The 19,536-nt window shown below is 43.6% G+C and overlaps 1 protein-coding gene across 3 annotated transcripts in view; it reads left to right on the top strand.

Annotated features, from left to right (window-relative positions):
- Positions 1-19,536, top strand: part of LOC115162477 (collagen alpha-1(XII) chain-like) — a 68,016-nt gene that overhangs the window by 6,521 nt on the left and 41,959 nt on the right. For 2 of the 3 annotated variants that reach the window (XM_029713811.1, XM_029713812.1), the window contains exons 3-14: positions 1,283-1,399; positions 1,519-1,662; positions 2,041-2,097; positions 3,108-3,371; positions 3,639-3,803; positions 3,963-4,136; positions 4,337-4,627; positions 4,773-5,375; positions 6,337-6,615; positions 6,835-7,110; positions 7,239-7,514; positions 16,811-17,080. The exons of the other annotated variant lie outside the window; for it this stretch is intronic. In XM_029713811.1, the coding sequence (XP_029569671.1) occupies positions 1,283-1,399; positions 1,519-1,662; positions 2,041-2,097; positions 3,108-3,371; positions 3,639-3,803; positions 3,963-4,136; positions 4,337-4,627; positions 4,773-5,375; positions 6,337-6,615; positions 6,835-7,110; positions 7,239-7,514; positions 16,811-17,080 (2,916 nt within the window). The remainder of the gene's footprint in view (positions 1-1,282; positions 1,400-1,518; positions 1,663-2,040; positions 2,098-3,107; positions 3,372-3,638; positions 3,804-3,962; positions 4,137-4,336; positions 4,628-4,772; positions 5,376-6,336; positions 6,616-6,834; positions 7,111-7,238; positions 7,515-16,810; positions 17,081-19,536) is intronic. 3 annotated transcript variants of the gene reach the window in all.

The raw sequence follows: 19,536 nt of genomic DNA, 5'->3' as shown, positions 1-19,536 counted from the left end.
AGTTGTTCTGAACAACTTTCTCATGTACACATGCATGGTGCCATGGCAACCTGCTTAATGTGGACACGCGTGTTGTCGGACTGCATCTGTCACAGTTTTTGTTTGTTTATTTTGAATGTGTACATAATTTTTCCTCTGTATCTTAACTCTCTCTTCATTTTGACTGTGTACGCAGTGTGCCTTCACCTCACGCCATCTTGTGCACTCTGCCAATGAAAAGAACATACACAACAGTCTCCTATGACACATTGTGTATTCTTTTTGCAAGGTTTGCAATGGATCTATGCCAATGACTTGTGCTAGAGTCTCTCTCTCTCTCTCTCTCTCTCTCTCTCTCTCTGTCTCTCTCTCTCTCTCTCTCTCTCTCTCTCTCTATATATATATATATATATATATATATATATATATATATACATACATAAACACTTCATTTTGTCAAAATAGGTATATATACTCTGTATTTTTATTTATTTAAACAGGGAAATCCCATTGAGGCCTCTTTTACAAGGGTGCCCCGCACACAATCATACAAATTCACAATATTTACAATTCCACTGCAATAAAAGCATACAATATTTACAAATAATTTAAGATAAGTAACTTACAAAACACCATCATGAAAAACAAACACATTCCTCAGTAAAGAAAGTAATCAACCAGCTGTCTGAACTGCTCTAGCAAAACATCCAACTTTAGAGTATATATATAACATTGGGTGTTAAATTCAGCAAATGCCACCCTCAACATTACCTGGCAATCTTGACTCCATTGTATAATCAGTAACGTTGGAAGGAAAATGTTGCTGTACTTATGTGTTGTTCAAGTCAACGTGTTGGTGCTGGTTGGTTGGGCATGCGTGGTAAGGACTGCACTCAGCATGTATTGGATGGGTCACTCAATGTTTGCACTCAGGGGAGTTTTGTGTGGAGTTGGTCTGTATTAATGTTGTGTACTCCAGACTTCCGGTGCTTGAGTTGCTGACTAGGGTTACCTGGTTGTGCAACTCAAACAAATGCCATTTTGTTTTCCAAAATGGCTACTCACACTTTTTAAATGTTGTTGTGTGTTTCTTTTTTGTCACTTTTACCATGGATGTTGGTTCTTCTTGTCTCCCTCAACAATGAACGTCTCAACTTCATTCATGAAGTGTTTATCGTTGGGCTAAATGTGAATGCTTGATATAAAATGTCTTGCTGAAATACTTGATCAATATTTTTAAACTCATACACACGTTTTGTTATTCATGTATGTAAGTTAACATCAGTTCCTCTTTTGTTTGCAGTGGAGCCCCCCTCAGACTTGAAATTTACAATTCTAAATGAGAACACAGTGCAAATGTCATGGAGTAAACCATCGCATAGGATACAGGGCTACAAAATACAAGTTGTATCGGATACAGGTTTGTGTTTATTGATCTCATTAGTTCATTGATGTTTGCCTGACTAGTTATAGCTTTTCTTGACAACCCGAATGATCATTTACACCAATTCTAATGGCAACCCATTCTCTACATCCCAGATGAACCAGCCAGAGAGTTAAACCTCCCAGCCACTGCTACAAAGACGTCTATTACAGACCTAACTCCTGATCTGGACTACTCAGTGTCCATCAACTCCTATGATGGCACAGAGGAGAGTATACCCATCTTTGGGCAGCTCACGAGTAAGTGTTCAAGATTCTGATGTTAAACATAACTTTGGGAAAATCCGATGGCTTTCTCAAAAGGCTGATATGGATTGATATGAAAACGGTTTCATCTCAGATTAGATTCTTATGTTTTAAGGAACAAAGGACCCATTACATGGTTTCAAACCTCCAGCTTGTCTGATAGCTTCTAGCGACATTAGAATCAAATAAATCTGTTTTTAAAACTTAAATCACACTCTGTTTATCGCTGATTAACCAGGACAAATATGTTTATATGTATGTGATTGGTATCCCATTGAAGAGGCTTGATGATTTGTTGAATGTCTTGGATTTATTCCCCATACATGGCACACAGGATGTCATGATAACAGTCCAAATTATTTTTTGTCTCAGTTCAGTCCAGTAACACAAGTGAAACAGAAAGGAGGCCGCAGACTTCAGATGCAATCAGTAAGTATGTTTACGTCAATGTCAACCAATCTGCGCTATGCCCATTGCCTGTCCACATAGCTTTACGATCTTACAAGTCCATATGTTTGTGTTTTTCCATTCTAATCATAATATTGTTCCCTGGAATAATTTCCTCAGACTCAAATACCCCATCTGTACTGCTGAGTTGTTAATATTTGAGCAGACAGGGGTTTCCGACAGTGGCTGAGAATTAGTTTGTGATTGAAAGCAGTCTTCACATCAAAATCTAAGAATGAGAGGTTTCTGTTATGCGTATAATCCAAGGAGAGGGATGACGTCACTGTCGTGCCAGCTCTGTGCATTTCCGTCTTTTTAAATGTTGGAAGAAGTGGAAAGGATTACTGCTCTGACCAGAAGTCCGTTTACTGGAGTTCTGTGCCTCTTTCTGTGAGTTCAGTCTGTGGATTGACAGGGAGACATGCTCACTTTTTCCCTCACCATGTACACTTTGGGTGGAAATTGAACCCAAAGTTCCTGATGGTCCAAAAACCTTTGCTCCTAGAAGCTATTTCTGGTGGAACGCTCATAACACTCTTTCACAATTGACCTAATTGGCCAGATAAATCCATAGTACTTGATATTTGATGTTTTGTCAAGAAATCTACAAAATCCATAATAACAAGATGTGAGAAGCATGGAAGGATATTCAGTCAAGTGGACCTACGAGAGCTAAGATTTGAGACATTCATAGAAGTCCGGCCAATCATCTTGGATGTTCCAAAGAAAATGAACTATTCATGATAAACAAAAAAAAATCATGGGGGTTTGAAAACATAAAACCAAACAATGCCGCTGAAAGTTTTAGTAATTATTTGGTCTATAAAAACAATTTTTTGTCATCATGTCTGTTGAAATACCACCTGTCAGAGACCGTCTGTCAGATATACAGTATTCATTAGAGTTCCGAAAAGTTGTGCCAATCTGCCAGATTGTGTCCAGACAGTTGATTGTGTTCCTGCTCTACCCCATCCCCCTCTCCACCCCTCCAGAGTGTTCAGTCAATGCCATAGCAGACCTGGTCTTCCTGGTGGATGGCTCCTGGAGCGTTGGCAGGGAAAACTTCAAGCACATCCGCAGCTTCATCAGTGATATGGCTGGGGCCTTCGACATCGGAGAGGATAAGACCAGGGTGGCTGTGGTCCAGTACAGCACAGACACCCGCACTGAGTTCCTCCTCAACCGCCACTCCAAACGAGGAGAGCTGCTCAGAGCCATCAACACTCTGCCCTACAAGGGAGGAAACACCATGACAGGTATACATGATAGGTGGGACTAGACAGCATGGATATGCAGTACTGCCGATATTTTGTAAATTCTTGCTGGACTGAATCCTAACTTGAGATCTGTGTGTGTAACTAGAACATTGGTGCAAGTTTTCCGTTGATTGAGGTACATGTTTTGGTTACACACTTGTTCTCAAGGTAGGCTTTCGCCCACAGACAGTAAATGTTATAATAAGCAGAAATGTTTTAAGAAACGCTATTTTCTTAAAGGTTTAATATGTTACACTCTGTGTCTAGGGGACGCCTTGGACTACCTTCTGAAAAACATATTTACGGAGGCGGCCGGCGCCAGGAAAGGCTTTCCAAAGATAGCCATGATCATCACAGATGGAAAATCCCAGGACCCAGTGGAAGAGTACGCTAAACGACTCAGGAACATTGGAGTGGAAGTATTTGCCTTAGGTACTGTGTGTTTTACTGCTGAATGCTACTCTCTCTTGAGAACATCTCTATAATGCTTTTAGTTTATGAATGCCTGGAAATTCTGGAGATTCCGTAATGGCTGATTTCCACAGTACTCCATTTCTCAGGCTAACTTCTGAGATGTTTTTCACCATTTAGGCATCAAAGGAGCAGATGAGGATGAACTGAAGGAAATGGCCTCAACTCCCCACAGCACACATGTCTACAACGTACCTAACTTTGATATGATCAAGGCAGTGCAGCAGAAGCTCATCGTTCAGGTGTGCTCCGGTGTGGAAGACCAGCTCAACTCTCTAGTGAGCGGAGATGATGGTAAGACATTATAGATGATGCATTACATCACATTTCCGTTGTTTGATTTAAATCTTCACTTATTTCAAGTGCATTGTCTATAGGCGGTCAGTGTAACGAATCGACAACAACTATGTCACTGTAAATGTATTGTTAAAGTGTTTTCCAACCATACTACAGTACATTCCAACCTCAACAGTGTTTATTTGTTGTGTCTCTAGTGGTGGAACCGGCCTCTAACCTCCAGGTGCTTGAGATCTCCTCAAAGTCCATGAGGGTGACGTGGGATGCCTCTCTAGGGGAGATCACGGGCTACAAGCTGACCCTGATGCCCATGATGGCTGGGATGAAGCGCCAGGTTGTATACGTGGGGCCCACCCAGACCACTGTCAACATCCGGGACCTGTCCCCAGAGACCGAGTACGAGATCAGCCTGTTCGCCCTGAAGGGTCTGACCCCCAGCGATGCTGTCCTGGCCATGGAGAAGACTCAGCCAGTCAAGGTGTCATTGGGTGAGATAAAGCTCTGTAACAGCAGATCAGCGATCCAGTCCCTCACTCACTCACTCACTGAAACATTACATTGTTGCTATAAAAACTTTAAAAAATCACGATGTAGACCATATACAGAAGGTATCTAATGTCCTTCCCTCCCCAGAATGCTCTCTTGGAGTGGACGTACAGGCTGACGTGGTCCTGCTGGTTGATGGCTCCTACAGTATCGGATTACAAAACTTTGCCAAGGTCAGAGCTTTCCTGGAGGTCCTGGTCAACTCCTTCGACGTCGCGCTCGACAAGATCCGGCTCAGCTTAGTCCAGTACAGCAGAGACCCCCACACAGAGTTTGCCCTGAACACTTATAATGACATTGCTTCAGTGGTCAAGGCAGTCCGGACGTTCCCCTACCGAGGAGGCTCCACCAACACGGGCAAGGCCATGAACTACGTCAGAGAGAAGATCTTTATCCCCACCCGAGGGTCTCGCGACAGTGTCCCGCGTGTCATGGTCCTCATCACTGACGGGAAGTCCTCTGACTCCTTCAAGGACGCTGCCACCAACCTGAGGAATATAGACGTGGAGATCTTTGCTGTGGGTGTGAAGGACGCTGTGAGGTCCGAGTTGGAAGCCATTGCTAACACCCCGGCGGCCACCCACGTGTACACTGTGGAGGACTTTGATGCTTTCCAGAGGATCTCCAAGGAGCTCACCCAGTCCATCTGCCTGAGGATCGAACAGGAGCTCCTCAACATCAAGAAGAGGAGTGAGTAGCCATTTAAAATACCCTTATAACAAAAGGCCATGGTTTTCTTGGTCTGGGCATGTGGTCAACTCCTAGACCTACTCATAACACATACACCAGTTTGAAGTTGAGCATGCTTACAATGGTCCATACATGTGCCTGTAACTATAGCTATATAACCATACATTCTGGTTAACTTTAGTGGCAGCCGCTAAATGACCTCAAACTCCAGACAGTCTATTGTAATCAGTTATTTGCTATGTGGTACAGCAGGTGAAACTGAGCTTTGCTACTGAAATAGTGATGTCATGATGTAACTACATCTGCACAACACAAAAAGGCTGAGTAATTATCTTCATCTCTTATTTCCAATGCCGTGGGTCTGTTTTAGGCAGACAAAAGCAAAACATATTCATTGTTTTAACTTTCCCTGACTGATCACGCTGCCTCCAAAATACCACAGAACCATATGCCTGCATCTCAGGGGGCCCGCTACACCATTTGTTATCGTTTACTGTTTTTAAACACTATAGTAACTGACTGGATACTTTTATTCTGACCTAATTGTCCTGCTAATTCAAAGGCCACCTGTCTCTGAAAGTCAGCGGGACTGTGGATGGTTTTCAACACCATGGTAGCATGACATGAGTTTCTCTGCTGCACATATTGGTAATGATCCCCCTGTCACAAGAACACAGAACATTTAGGCATTGGCAATGTCCAGGGGTTTGTAATATGAAAGTGTTGCAACCTTGTCGACTGAATGCATACTGCTAGCATACGAGGAGTGTTTCCTATGCATGTTCAGAGATGGAACTGTGAACAAAGTTGAATGAGTTCAAATAATTGCTTCCATTCCAGCTTTTCTGAAGGAATGAGATATACAGCTCTGCTTGATGTTATCAAAAGCCATTATGATGACATTGTCTATGAGGACAAAACACAAACCAGCCATTTAATTGTGTTTTATCCCGCTCGTCAGGTCTGATTGCACCCAGGGACCTGGTGTTCTCTGAGGTGACGTCTAGAAGCTTCCGTGCCACCTGGGCCACCGATGCCACCAACGTCATGTCCTACCTGGTGCGTTTCCGTAAGGCCGAGGACATCACTGAGGATTACATCTCCCTGGCTGTGCCAGCCGACACCACCAGCACAATCTTGCCTCACCTCACTCCCCTCACCACCTACGAGGTGAACGTGTTCGCCCAGTACGACAAAGGAGATAGTTTCCCTCTGTCGGGGGAGGAGACCACTCTGGAAGGTAAGGGGTTGAAAGCGTACACGTTCAGGGGTTTCACAGCATAAGCAAGTGAAGAGATTTATGTTTTAGTGCTTTGTTTTTTCACAATAAACTTTCATGGCTTTTCAAGTTGCTTCCTTTAGATGCAAAATCATTCAATAGGTTATCCAGAATATTTATTCTTAAAAAGTTATATTGACAAGCTACTGCTAAACAAAACCTAAACATTCTCCATTCCAGAGCAAGGGACTGTGCGGGGACTTAGTGTGTCTGAAGAGACCACGGACAGTTTCCGGGTGTCGTGGCTGGCGGCGCCAGGGCCCGTGGTGAGGTACCGGTTGTCCTATGTCCCTTTGACGGGGGGAGGAGAGAGGCTGGAGGCCCAGACCAACGGACCTGACACCACCATCGTGCTCCAGGAGCTGTTCCCTATCACCACCTACCGCGTGTCTGTGTCTGCAGAGTACACCCCCGGCCTGGGAGACGAGATGCAGGTGGACGGAACCACCAAGGAAGGTCAATAAGTTAGCCAGCATGGCTGCTAACATTTAAATTCCTTACCTGTATCTAATGCAGTTTTTTACTATACAGTACATAAGTGAAGATGCAGTAATTGGTTGACCCCTATGTCTTTTCCCCCTCAGTCCGTGGTTCTCCCCGTGATCTCCACGTCTTCAACGAGACCGTGTCCAGCATGATGGTGTCATGGCGGGCCGCTCCCGGGAACGTCCTCCAGTACCGCGTGGCCTTCAAACCAGCCGACGGCACCGGGGAGAGGAAGGAAATCGCTGTGAAGGGAGACACCACCGTGGCCCTGCTGAAGAACCTCCAGCCTGCTACTGAATATGAGCTGTTTGTCAGTGCCCGCTACACCTCTGGGCTGGGAGACCCCCTCCTGGGTACAGGCACCACCCTGGAAGGTACAGGAACAACTTTCTTGTGTCTGTCTTTATTATGTCTGCTCTTTGGCTGCTTTGAAGAATGGGGTTGTGTTTCTTTGACAGCTGATGTGAGCGAGAGTGTGAAAAATTGCTTGAGGCCATCTTCAAAGTGAGTGTCTATACTGGCCATCTCTGTGTACTGCATTGTGTCCTGCTCCACTTTAAAGACTGAAAGAAGTATAGTGCCAGTAATTGTGTATGCCTCTGTTTCTTAACCTTCCATTTTTTGTAAAGGGAAAATTGTCTTTTTTTATGTTCTTTGTTTTCGGAGTATGATGTGAAAGTCTTTAGAAAATCCTACTGCCCTAGAAATCCTTCCTAGATATCTCAGGATCCCTTTTCTCTGACTCAGTGTATAAGGGAAACTGTGCAAAAGCTGGAATATGGAGCTTTATGTCATTCCTGTGGCACAGACAAACTGTAGGTTAGTTCTGCTTTACCGCCCATGAAGCTGGAAGAGATGGAAATGAGTGGGGGTACTCTCGTAAACCTAAAAATCTCCGGGAACAGCCAACACATGCCATGCTAGGCTAGCTCATGCAGTTTTATACACTCCGCGGACATATGGTTTATTCAAGATTATTTTATTTGGCAAATGGTAAGTTGTTTAAAAATTCTTCGATATCACTTTAACGATTTGTAAACTATTTGTATTAGCAATGCTGCTGAGCAGAGATGGCTACCTCTGCTATTCTGCTAACTAAGATCCTCAACCATAGACTTTGATGCATACGTAGGCCTACGTCTTCAAGAATCTAAATGAGCAACATTAGCCAACATTTACCAAACCCTTTGAAGACTATTCCCCTCTCTCTAACCCTAGGGGATAGTGTTAGAAAACTGACCATTATTCAGGACTGACATGTAGTGAATTAGTGTGAGGGACATCTGTTAGTGCTATATAGGCTTTTCAGTAGGCAGCTCTGCCTAGAGGAAAACCTTCAGGCCATGGCAGCAGGAGGTTACGGTCCGGGTCACGCTAGCTTGGTTCCCAGGGCGCCCAACAACCACAAAGACCCCTGTATCCTACAAGCCAGAACTTACACGCCCCCACAATCCATTCTGCTCACGGCAGCCCAATCACAGGTCTCTGGATAGCTTTATGACATTAGTGGAGTTCCATCCTGAGGGTGGTCTAGGAGAGAAAGCTCTGGGGAGGGGAGGCTCAACTAGGACTGGGGTCAGGCACTCAGGAGGCTGTATGTGCCATGTTTCAGTTTGGTTTTGGGCTCAGTAGTATGTAATGTTTGGACTAGAGATATATAGTCCTTGTCACTGGACGAATTAAAGATCACTCGAATGGAAATTAATTGAGGGCAGAGAGGAAAAAAGATTTAGCAGCGATAAAACTTCAACCCTAACTGGCTCTGAGCAGAATCTAGCCTTCTCCCTTTAGTCTCCCCTCTCTCATTCAGAGGCCAAGTTGAATGCAGGTAGTGGATACCAAATGTGACCCATTTCAGGAAACTAGGTGTATGTCGCAGGTCACTACAGAACGCTCGGATCAACCCTTAAAGAGATGGGTGGGGCTAAAGTTTAAGATGGTGTGAACGATGCTGAATGGGTGTAGACAAAGAAGGGCTCTCCAGTAGTAGTACCAAAACATTCAAAGGCCATTTTCTCAAAAGTGAGTTTATCAACTTTCAAAGCAAAACTACTTTCCCATTGTTCCTCAACTGTAGTGTATTATATACCATTTTGTAGCTCTGAGTCTCTACTTTTATCCAATGTAAAAAACACAATTTCATTTTTTTTTTTTTTTACATTAGACCGATTTGAGCCGGTCGGTCACAAATGGTCTCTCCTCTCAAAAGCAGTTTGAGCCTTCAACACATCAAAGCTTATATCATTCATCATGACCAAGCTGTGGAGTCCTTGTCTCTCAATGTCACCTCCTACCTAAATGACATGTCTAGCAGATCAAATGGCTTCTACACAAGGGAATATCAGAAGCCTTCTACTGCACTGGAGGACAATGGAGAGGTGTCCTGCTATGAAGTATCATGTAGCTATTTTCAGTACACATGCTGAATGGTGCACATTCATTCTTTCTCCATGGGACTCTCCTGCCTGAGGCTACCTTCTCCCCCTTCTTTGACAACAAAACTGACCTCATGTGTCCACCGCTGGACCTCCAGCCTGGGAATGGTCAGAAGGTCAGAAGTCAGATGCTGAGATTCCATGACATGGTCAGTTATGCTGACTCATTAGCCTTAGCCTCCCACCAGAATAGAACCAGTGTTTGGGCTCCTCTCTGTGCTCCATGACAAAGCATTTGGTCTGGTTACAGCAGCACAGCTTGACGTCAGAAAAACAGGCCAACACTGATCTCATTATTTAGGGGGCCACAGACTTCCAGTCATCCGCTGTGTGAGTTAGCCTATGTAGGCGAACCCGGAGACACAGTTAGGCTGTATGGTAGAGAATGCTAACGGGCTGATAAAGACAATAGCGCCCCCTGTGGCAAGCTTACTGTATGTTGAGCCTACCATATCCTGATTCCAGACCAATAAAGGTTGGCTTGATTAATGGAGTCAGCTCTGGCCCCGAATCATGTAAAGTGGAGCTGAGTAATTGCTGAGATTTGAAATGTGAGCCTTTAGAAAACAATATGGTGAGAATATGTATTAAAGCGGGGAGTCTTTCTCAACATGTGTTAGGTTTTACCTAGGAGGTACTGTACTTCAAAGCTGTGAGCGGTCGAGTACTGGCTGGTTCCTCCAGCAGATAACTGACTGCCCACTTCCTCCCAGGCCAGTGAGGGGCCCAAAGAGCATGGGGAGAGAAAAAGCAGATAGAACCCACGCCACACGAAGCGAAGCCCAGTTTGAAGAACAAAGAATACAGTTGCGGAGGTTTACATACACTTAGGTTGGAGTCATTAAAACTCGTTTTTCAACCACTCCACACATTTCTTGTTAACAAACTATAGTTTTGGCAAATCGGTTAGGACATCTACTTTGTGTATGACAAGTCATTTTTCCAAAAATTGTTTACAGACAGACTATTTCACATATAATTCACTGTATCACAATTCCAGTGGGTCAGAAGTTTACATACACTAAGTTGACTGTGCCTTTAAACAGCTTGGAAAATTCCAGAAAATAATGTCATGGCTTTAGAAGCTTCTGATAGGCTAATTGACATCATTTGAGCCAATTGGAGGTGTACCTGTGGATGTATTTCAAGGCCTACCTTCAAACTCAGTGCCTCTTTGCTTGACATCATGGGAAAATCTAAAGAAATCAGCCAAGACCTCAGACAAAAAATTGTAGACCTCCACAAGTCTGGTTCATCCTTGGGAGCAATTTCCAAACGCCTGAGGGTACAACGTTCATCTGTACAAACAATAGTACGCAAGTATAAACACCATAAACACCATAAACATGCAGCCATCATACGCTCAGGAAGGAGATGCGTTCTGTCTCCTAGAGATGAACGTACTTTGGTGCAAAAGTGCAAATCAATCCCAGAACAGCAAAGGACCTTGTGAAGATGCTGGAGGAAACAGGTACAAAAGTATTTATATCCACAGTAAAACGAGTCCTATATGGACATAACCTGAAAGTCCACTCAGCAAGGAAGAAGCCACTGCTCCAAAAGCGCCATAAAAAAGCCAGACTACGGTTTACAACTGCACATGGGGACAAAGATTGTACTTTTTGGAGAAATGTCCTTTGGTCTGATGAAACAAAAATAGAACTGTTTGGCCATATTGACCATCGTTATGTTTGGAGGAAAAAGGGGGAGGCTTGCAAGCCGAAGAACACCATCCCAACCATGAAGCACGGGGGTGGCAGCATCATGTTGTGGGGGTGCTTTGCTGCAGGAGGGACTGGTGCACTTCACAAAATAGATGGCATCATGAGGAAAGACAATTATGCGGATATATTGAAGCAACATCTCAAGACATCCGTCAGGAAGTTAAAGCTCGGTCGCAAATGGATCTTCCAAATGGACAATGACCCCAAGGATACTTCCAAAGTTGTGGCAAAATGGCTTAAGGACAACAAAGTCAAGATATTGGAGTGGCCATCACAAAGCCCTGACCTCAATCCTATAGAAAATATGTGGGCAGAACTGAAAAAGTGTGTGCGAGCAAGGAGGTCTACAAACCTGACTCAGTTACACCGGCTCTGTCAGGAGGAATGGGTCAACATTCACCCAACTTATTGTGGGAAGCTTGTGGAAGGCTACCCGAAAAGTTTGACCCAAGTTAAACAATTTAAAGGCAATGCTACCAAATACAAATTGAGTGTATGTAAACTTCTGACCCACTGGGAATGTGATGAAAGAAATAAAAGCTGAAAGAAATAATTCTCCCTACTAGTATTCGGACATTTCACGTTCTTAAAATAAAGTGGTGATCCTAACTGACCTAAGACAGGGAATTTTTACTAGGATTAAATGTCAGGAATTGTGAAAAACTGAGCTGGCTAAGGTGTATGTAAACTTCCGACTTCAACTGTAAACCTTTACTTATGTTTTGGGTCAGACGGCAAAAATATATTTTCTATAAAATTATTGAAAACATGCCCTTTTAGTGTAAGAGCTGTTTGAAAAGACTACCTGAAATTTCAGCCTGTTGAAGTGGGATGTTTTGGCCTGCCTGGTGACATCCCCAGGTGCTAAATTAGTTCATAGTCCAAGAAGAAAGAGAGTTCCAAACCTCTCTACCAATAACAGCAAGTTTAACATTTTCCTGTCCCCACTCAGACAACTCCCAGACAGTCCTAGCTAAATTATTGCTTGAGAAATTGCTTGAGAAATTGCACTATATACAGTGAGCTCCAAAAGTGTTGGGAGAGTGACACTTTTTTTGTACTCCAGAGCGTTGAATGTGAAGTGAAACAATGAGGTTAAAGTGCAGAATGTCAGGTTTAATTTTAAGGTATTTTCATCCATATTGGGTGAACCGTTTAGAAAATACAGCAGCTTTTGTACATAGTCCTCCCATTTTATGGGACCAAAATTATTGGGACAAATTCACATACAGTGCGTTCGAAAAGTATTCAAACCCCTTTGACATTTTCAACATTTTGTTACATTACAGCCTTATTCTAAAATGGATTAAATTAAACCATTTTCCTCATCAATCTACACACAAAACCCCATAATGACAAAGTGAAAACAGGTTTTTAGAAACTTTTCCAAATTTATTAAAAAATAATATTTTTTAAATAACGTATTTACACAAGTATTCAGATCCTTTGCTATGAGCCTCGAAATTGAGCTCAGGTGCATCCTGTTTCCATTGATCATCCTTGAGATGTTTCTTAAAATGGATTGGAATCCACCTGTGGTAAATTCAATTGATTGGACATCATTTGGGAAAGGCACACACCTGTCTATATAAGGTCCCACAGTTGACAGTGCATGTACGAGCAAAAACTAAGCCATGAGGTCGAAGGAACTGTCCACACAGATCTGGGGAAGGCTACCAAAACATTTCAGCAGCATTGAAGGTCCGCAAGAACACAGTACCCTTCATCATTCTTAAATGGAAGCAGTTTGGAACCACCAAGACTATTCCTAGAGGTGGCTGGCCAAACTGAGCTATCGTGGGAGCTTCCTGGCCTTGGTCAGGGAGGTGACCAAGAACTCGATGGTCACTCTGACAGAGCTCCAGAGATTCTCTGTGGAGATGGGAGAACCTTCCAGTAAAGGCACATGACAGCCCGCTTGGAGTTTGCCAAAAGGCACCTTAAGGACACTCCGAACATGAGAAACAAGATTCTCCGGTTTGATGAAACGAAGATTGAACTCTTTGGCCTGGATGTCAAGGATCACGCCGGGAGTGGCAGCATCATGCTGTGGGGATGTTTTTCAGAGGAAGGGACTGGGAGACTAGTCAGGATCGAGGGAAAGATGAACGGAGAAAAGTACAGTGAGATCCTTGATGAAAACCTCGTTGTCCTGTTGTAAGGTTCACCTGAGTTCACCTTCCAACAGGACAACGACCCTAAGCACACAACCAAGACAACGGAGGAGTGGCTTCGGGACAAGTCTCTGAATGTCCTTGAGTGACCCAGCCAGAGGCCTGACTTGAACCCGATCAAACATATCTGGAGAGACCTGAAAATAGCTGTGCAGCAACACTCCCCATCCAACCTGACAGAGTTTAAGAGGATCTGCAGAGAAGAATGGGAGAAACTCCCCAAATACAGGTGTGCCAAGCTTGTAGTGTCATACCCATGAAGACTCAAGGCTGTAATCGCTGCCAAAGGTGCTTCAACAAAGTACTGAGTAAAGGGTCTGAATACTTATATAAATGTGATATTTAAATGTGAAATTAGCAAAAATGTCTAATAACCTGTTTTTGCTTTGTCATTATGGGGTATTGTGTGTAGATTGATAGTGAAGAAAAACTATTTAATCAATTTTAGAATAAGGCTGTAATGTAACAAAATGTGGAAAGACTCTCAATAAAATACTAATTAATTACTTAAAAATCATACAATGGGATTTTCTGGATTTTTGTTTTAGATTCCGTCTCTCACAGTTGAAGTGTACCTATGATAAAAATGACAGACCTCTACATGCGTTGTAAGTAGGAAAACCTGCAAAATCGGCAGTGTATCAAATACTTGTTCTCCCCACTGTACATATTTCCCTCATTAAAATGCAAATCAATTTATAACATTTTTGACATGCGTTTTTCTGGATTTTTTGTTGTTTTTATTCTGTCTCTCACTGTTCAAATAAACCTACCATTAAAATTATAGACTGATCATTTCTTTGTCAGTGGGCAAACGTACAAAATCAGCAGGGGATCAAATACTTTTTTCCCTCACTGTAGTAAGCATTTGCAAGTAGTAAGCATTTCATGGGCCACAGAGTGTGGCGTGAAACCAGGTGAATTCCTAGCCATTTGAGTTGATTTCCTTTCATGACTATCCCTTTGGAAACTGGGCTCTTGGCGGAGCGGTGATTTGCCAGGCTCAGTGTCGCAGTGGAGCCAGTTGCGGCTGTTTTCCTCCAGACTGAAGGTCCTTTGAGGCGAAAGGGCAGAGCAGGGCATCCTTCACACGCAGGTGAACCCTGTGTCTTTACCATGGTCTGGCCTAGACAAATTCTAGGTGGACCAGGGCTCCAGGGCAGTTACATGAATGAAATGTAAATGGGAGTGCCAGGCCTAAAATGGCACTTTGGAGGAATAGTGGGTTTGATGGATCCTCTTTAGAGCAGCAATCAGGAAAGAGCTGTTCTCAAATCAAACTGAACTAAACTGTTGATCTGTACATTTAAGTGAATTTCTCAATTTCCAGTGGCGTTTCTTCTTTACCTGTGTGCTCAAGAAATAGAACAGTCTGTAGTCTGTTTGTCGGGCAATAAATCATGTACTGTATGAATGCAGTCAATGCATGCTATTATGTTACATTGACAAGACCGGAGTTTGTGTCCACATGTGAGTGGAGAGGGTGAGCTTTTTATGAATGCTCAGCCTCATAGCAGGTAGCACACATGGTGTACATTTCCTAGCACCTGACTCATCCTCTTGACACATTCCAATTCAAGCACAAACTCACAAGCCTTTTGGCAGTCAATTTGAAGGTTAGGTACATCAACAAACATGCCTTGGTTACAGGAAACCCCTGGCTTTACTACTCCTATACTTCAGTTAGTGAAGTATACAGATTAGGCTCTGTGTCTCAGTGATATAGTGAAGACCCATTGTGTTTGTCAGATCTGTTTCCTTATTGGAGATTTAGGAGATTACGATGACAACTGTTTAGCCAATTTGCTGATGAATATGTGCTCTAAGTCATCCTTGGTTGATGGCTCCTTCCTCAGTACTTCCTTAATGCTTTTCTTTAGTTCGCTACACAGAGGCCAGGCCCAATTACGTAGTTACAAATCTAAGTTCTGCTTGCAATTGTTGGTTTCAAATGCAAGTTTAGCTAATTCCAACTGATTCAACTTTGATGATGAACTCAAAATGGCGCCAGCTAGCTGTCTATGTCTGTGTTCCATGTGTTTCATGTGTGTGCTTTAGTGCTTGGTCAGACAGGGCCCTGTGACTGTGCTGTTTTCAAAGTACTGAGGGAAAAGTGGGCCATTGTCTGCAGAAGTGATTATTGTGTGACCCGGTCCCTCTTGTGCAGCAGCACAGCCGGGAAAGTCAGTGGCCTCGCTCCTCAGCGCTTGACAGCAGCTCGCTGCACCCTGGATAGAGGGGACTTGGCATCTACAGGGGCCACAGCACATTATCCTGGACAGGCCCTCCAAAATCAGTGATTCTCCGTTCATTCCTTGTTGAATTCATTACTCCTCATATCTGGAGCAGCTCTTTCTCTCTCTCTCTGCAACCCACACTGCCTCGTTGGTGAATAGGGGTTGAATAGGGAACCCTGGATTATTCATTTAGATTGATGACGTTTGATAACACATAGAATCATGCTAGCTTCACAGCCAAACCAGTCACTGAGGTGTCTCTTTACTGGCACACATTAACTACCTGATATCTGACTTGATATCTCTAGCTGTTCCCTCATTAGCAGTGTTAGGTCCAGGCTGTGTGCTGGTTACAGCCACAGCTCTGTCCTCTCCTGTCCTGTCCTGAGGTTGTGTGGGAGAGAGATGTGAGGTGGTCTTTCTCCCTGTGGTGAGTGAAACTTGTCTGCGCAGCCAGGCTGTGTTAAGAGAGCCCATCTCAGTAGGGGCGCCCAAAACAGCCAAAGATCTGTTGGCAGACAGCTGACTCAGCTAACGCCACCGCAAATCCTTCTCCCGTAACTCAGCGTCTGCTACTTCCCACCCACCCCAATAGTCTCTCAGGAAAGAGAGAGATGTAGAGAGACAGAGAGCGAGAGAGAGCAACATCTGCGATTGTAGCAAATACACTTTAATGGATCAAGTTTCTTCTGTTTCGATGGAAAATGAAAGTGCTGCTAGACGCTCTGAGCTGAGCTGAGGGCTGGAATCGGGTGATTGGTTTTGCAGAGCTTTTTCCAAACCCTCAGATTATGAACAAGGTAAATCACTGGTTTTAAAAACACCCCGAGGGGTTAAACAGAAACAGATCAATGATTGTTGGTGGTTTATCGCTATACCAGCTCATTTCTCCTGCTCAATAGAACACAGTCCCCCAGACTGCATCTGTCTGCCTTGAAATCATCAGCACACACATGCAGACAAACAACCACATCAACTAGCACCCTTGACACAAACTCTGCTGTGGTCCACTTGTCAAAGACTCTATGTACTAACACTGATATGTGAGATGATGTATCCCATCTTCCAAAGGTTTTAACTCTGTCCCTTTCCCTTCACAGTCCTTGGCTCCCCTAAAGACCTTGTCACCAAAGATGTCACAGACAACAGCTTCGCTGTCTCTTGGACGGCGGCGCTCGGTAACGTGCGCTCATACCGGTTGAAGTGGAAGTCGCTGTACACGGAGGAGACAGGGGAGAAGTCCGTCCCCGGGGACGTAGCGACCACTGTGCTTGAGGGGCTCACTCCGGAGACGCGCTACCAGGTCTCTGTGTACGCAGCCTACGACAGGGGAGAGGGAGAGCCGCTCGTGGGTGCTGAGACCACAGATAGTAAGTCACACCCTAATGTTTCCACCATACACACACTTACTGTGGGACCTCTCTCTATGTCTCTCTCTCTCTCTCTCTCTCTCTCCCCTTCTCTCTCTCTCGGTCTCTCGCTCTCTCTCTCTCTCTCTCTCGTGCTCTCTCTCTCTCTCTACTCTCTCTCTCTCCCTGCCTCTATAGCTCTCCCTCTCTCTTTCTTCCTGAGAAGATGCATTTCCGGATTTCTCGTCCCTGGGTTAACTCAGAGCTGGGAAAGGATATAAAAATACTCCATGACCGCAGAGAGTTATATCTACAGTGCCTTCAGAAAGTGTTCATAACCCTTGACTTATTCCACATTTTGTTGTTACAGCCTGAATTCAAAATTTATTAAATATAATTTTTTTCTCTAACACATCTACACACAATACCCCATAACGACAGTGAGAACATGTTTTTAGAAATTTGTGCAAATGTATTACAATTTAAATACAGAAATATCTCATTTACATAAGTATTCACACCCCTGAGTCAATACTTTGTAGAAGCACCTTTGGCAGCGATTATAGCTATGAGTCTTTCTGGGTCAGTCTCTAAGTGCTTTCCACACCTGGATTGGGCAACATTTGCGCATTATTCTTAAAACATTTTTCAAGCTCTGTCAAGTTGGTTGTTCATCATTGCTGGACAACCAAAACATGATGCAGCCACCATTATGCTTGAAAATATGGAGAGTGGTACTCAGTAATGTGTTGTATTGGATTTGCCCCAAACATAACAACACTTCTTTGTTTTCAGGACAAAAAGTTCATTTCTTTGCCACATTTTTTGCAGTATTACGTTAGTGCCTTATTGCAAACAGGATGCATGTTTTGGAGTATTTGTATTCTGTACAAGCTTCCTTCTTTTCACTCTGTCTATTACGTTAGTAATGTGGAGTAACTATAATGTTGTAGATCTATCCTCAGTTTCCTCTTATCACTGCCATTAAACTCTGTAACTGTTTTAAAGTCACCATTGGCCTCATGGTGAAATCCCTGAGTGGTTTCCCTTCTCTTCGGCAACTGAGTTAGGAAGGACACCTGTATCTTTGTAGTGAATGGGTGTATTGATACACCATCCAAAGTGTAATTAATAACTTTGCCAGGCATTGGAAACCCCCCCTGGTCTTTGCGGTTGAATCTGTGTTTGAAATGTACTGCTCGACTGAGGGACCTTACAGATAATTGTATGTGTGGGGTACAGAGATGAGGTAGTCATTCAAAAATCATGTTAAACTCTTATTGCACACAGAGTGAGTCCATTCAACTTATTATGTGACTTGTTAAGCACATTTTTACTCCTGAACTTATTTAGGCTTGCCATAACAAAGGCGTTGAATACTTATTGACTCAAGACATTTCAGGTTTTCATTTGTAATTCATTTGTAAAATGACATTTGACATTATGGTGTATTGTGTGTAGGCCAGTGACAGAAAAATCTGAATTGTGTTAATTAATTTTAAGTTCAGCCTATAACACAAAAAAATGTGGAAAAGGTGTGTGAATATATAACTGGAATGTGCCTATGTAGAACACCAGGAATGAAGACGAGGTCCAGAGTGGGTCATATTTGTCTCATGACAATAAAGAGCGATAGCAAGATAGCTTCGGGCTTCAAGAGATTGGATTTGGGTACAGACCTTGTTTCTGTAAATAAACCATGAACGTATAGCTTTCATAGCCTGTATAATCCACAAATAGAACCTAGACATGCTAAGAAAAAAACATTATTAAATGACTTCACTCCTATCAGCCTTCAAAAGGAGTGACGCAGGCTTTAGTTATGCAGGAAACAAGGGTTTTGAAGGCCCAAACTTGAGCCCCAATTCTTGGGCGTGATGTGGAAAAAGTGAGATACGGTGACAGTTACGGCTCATTCTTTGAGCTTGCAGATAACGTCACTGCTTCTGGCAGTCACCTGATCCATCTAAAAGGCCACTGAAATGCTTTTGTAATCAGGGTGACGACATGTGTATTATATAGTATATGGCCATGACGCAATACGCCACACCTGCTACCAGTTATCAGGAGAGGTTGTGGATTCAGATAGACACAGGAGTAGAGAGTGCTTCCCCTCTCCTTGCAATTCAGCGACCCACTGAAATGAGAAAAGCACATTGACGGAAACTTGCCCCGATTGGGGAATTTATCCGCTGCTTAGCGAGACAAAATGTGCTAATGGAAAACTGTTTCGCTCCATCGTTTTGCTTATTGATTCTGGCAAGCGGGACATGTGCAATTTACACCAAAAACAACCTTCAGGCACCTCCAGAGGCTTGTATGGTTTATATCCGTGGTCACTTCCCCCTGCTGGTTCCTCCACCAGAACCACAAGCCCTCTCTCTGTCTGTGCTAACAGGACAGGTCCATTTGGGTTGAGCCACACACTGAAAACTTGGACAGGCTGCTTTTTTTCCATCCATAAAACTCCTCCCTCT

Source organism: Salmo trutta, chromosome 25 (genome assembly GCF_901001165.1).
Source record: "Salmo trutta chromosome 25, fSalTru1.1, whole genome shotgun sequence".
Lineage (NCBI taxonomy): Eukaryota > Metazoa > Chordata > Actinopteri > Salmoniformes > Salmonidae > Salmo > Salmo trutta.
The sequence above is the reverse complement of the archived record's forward strand: the minus strand, read 5'-3'. Positions and strand labels throughout refer to the sequence as shown.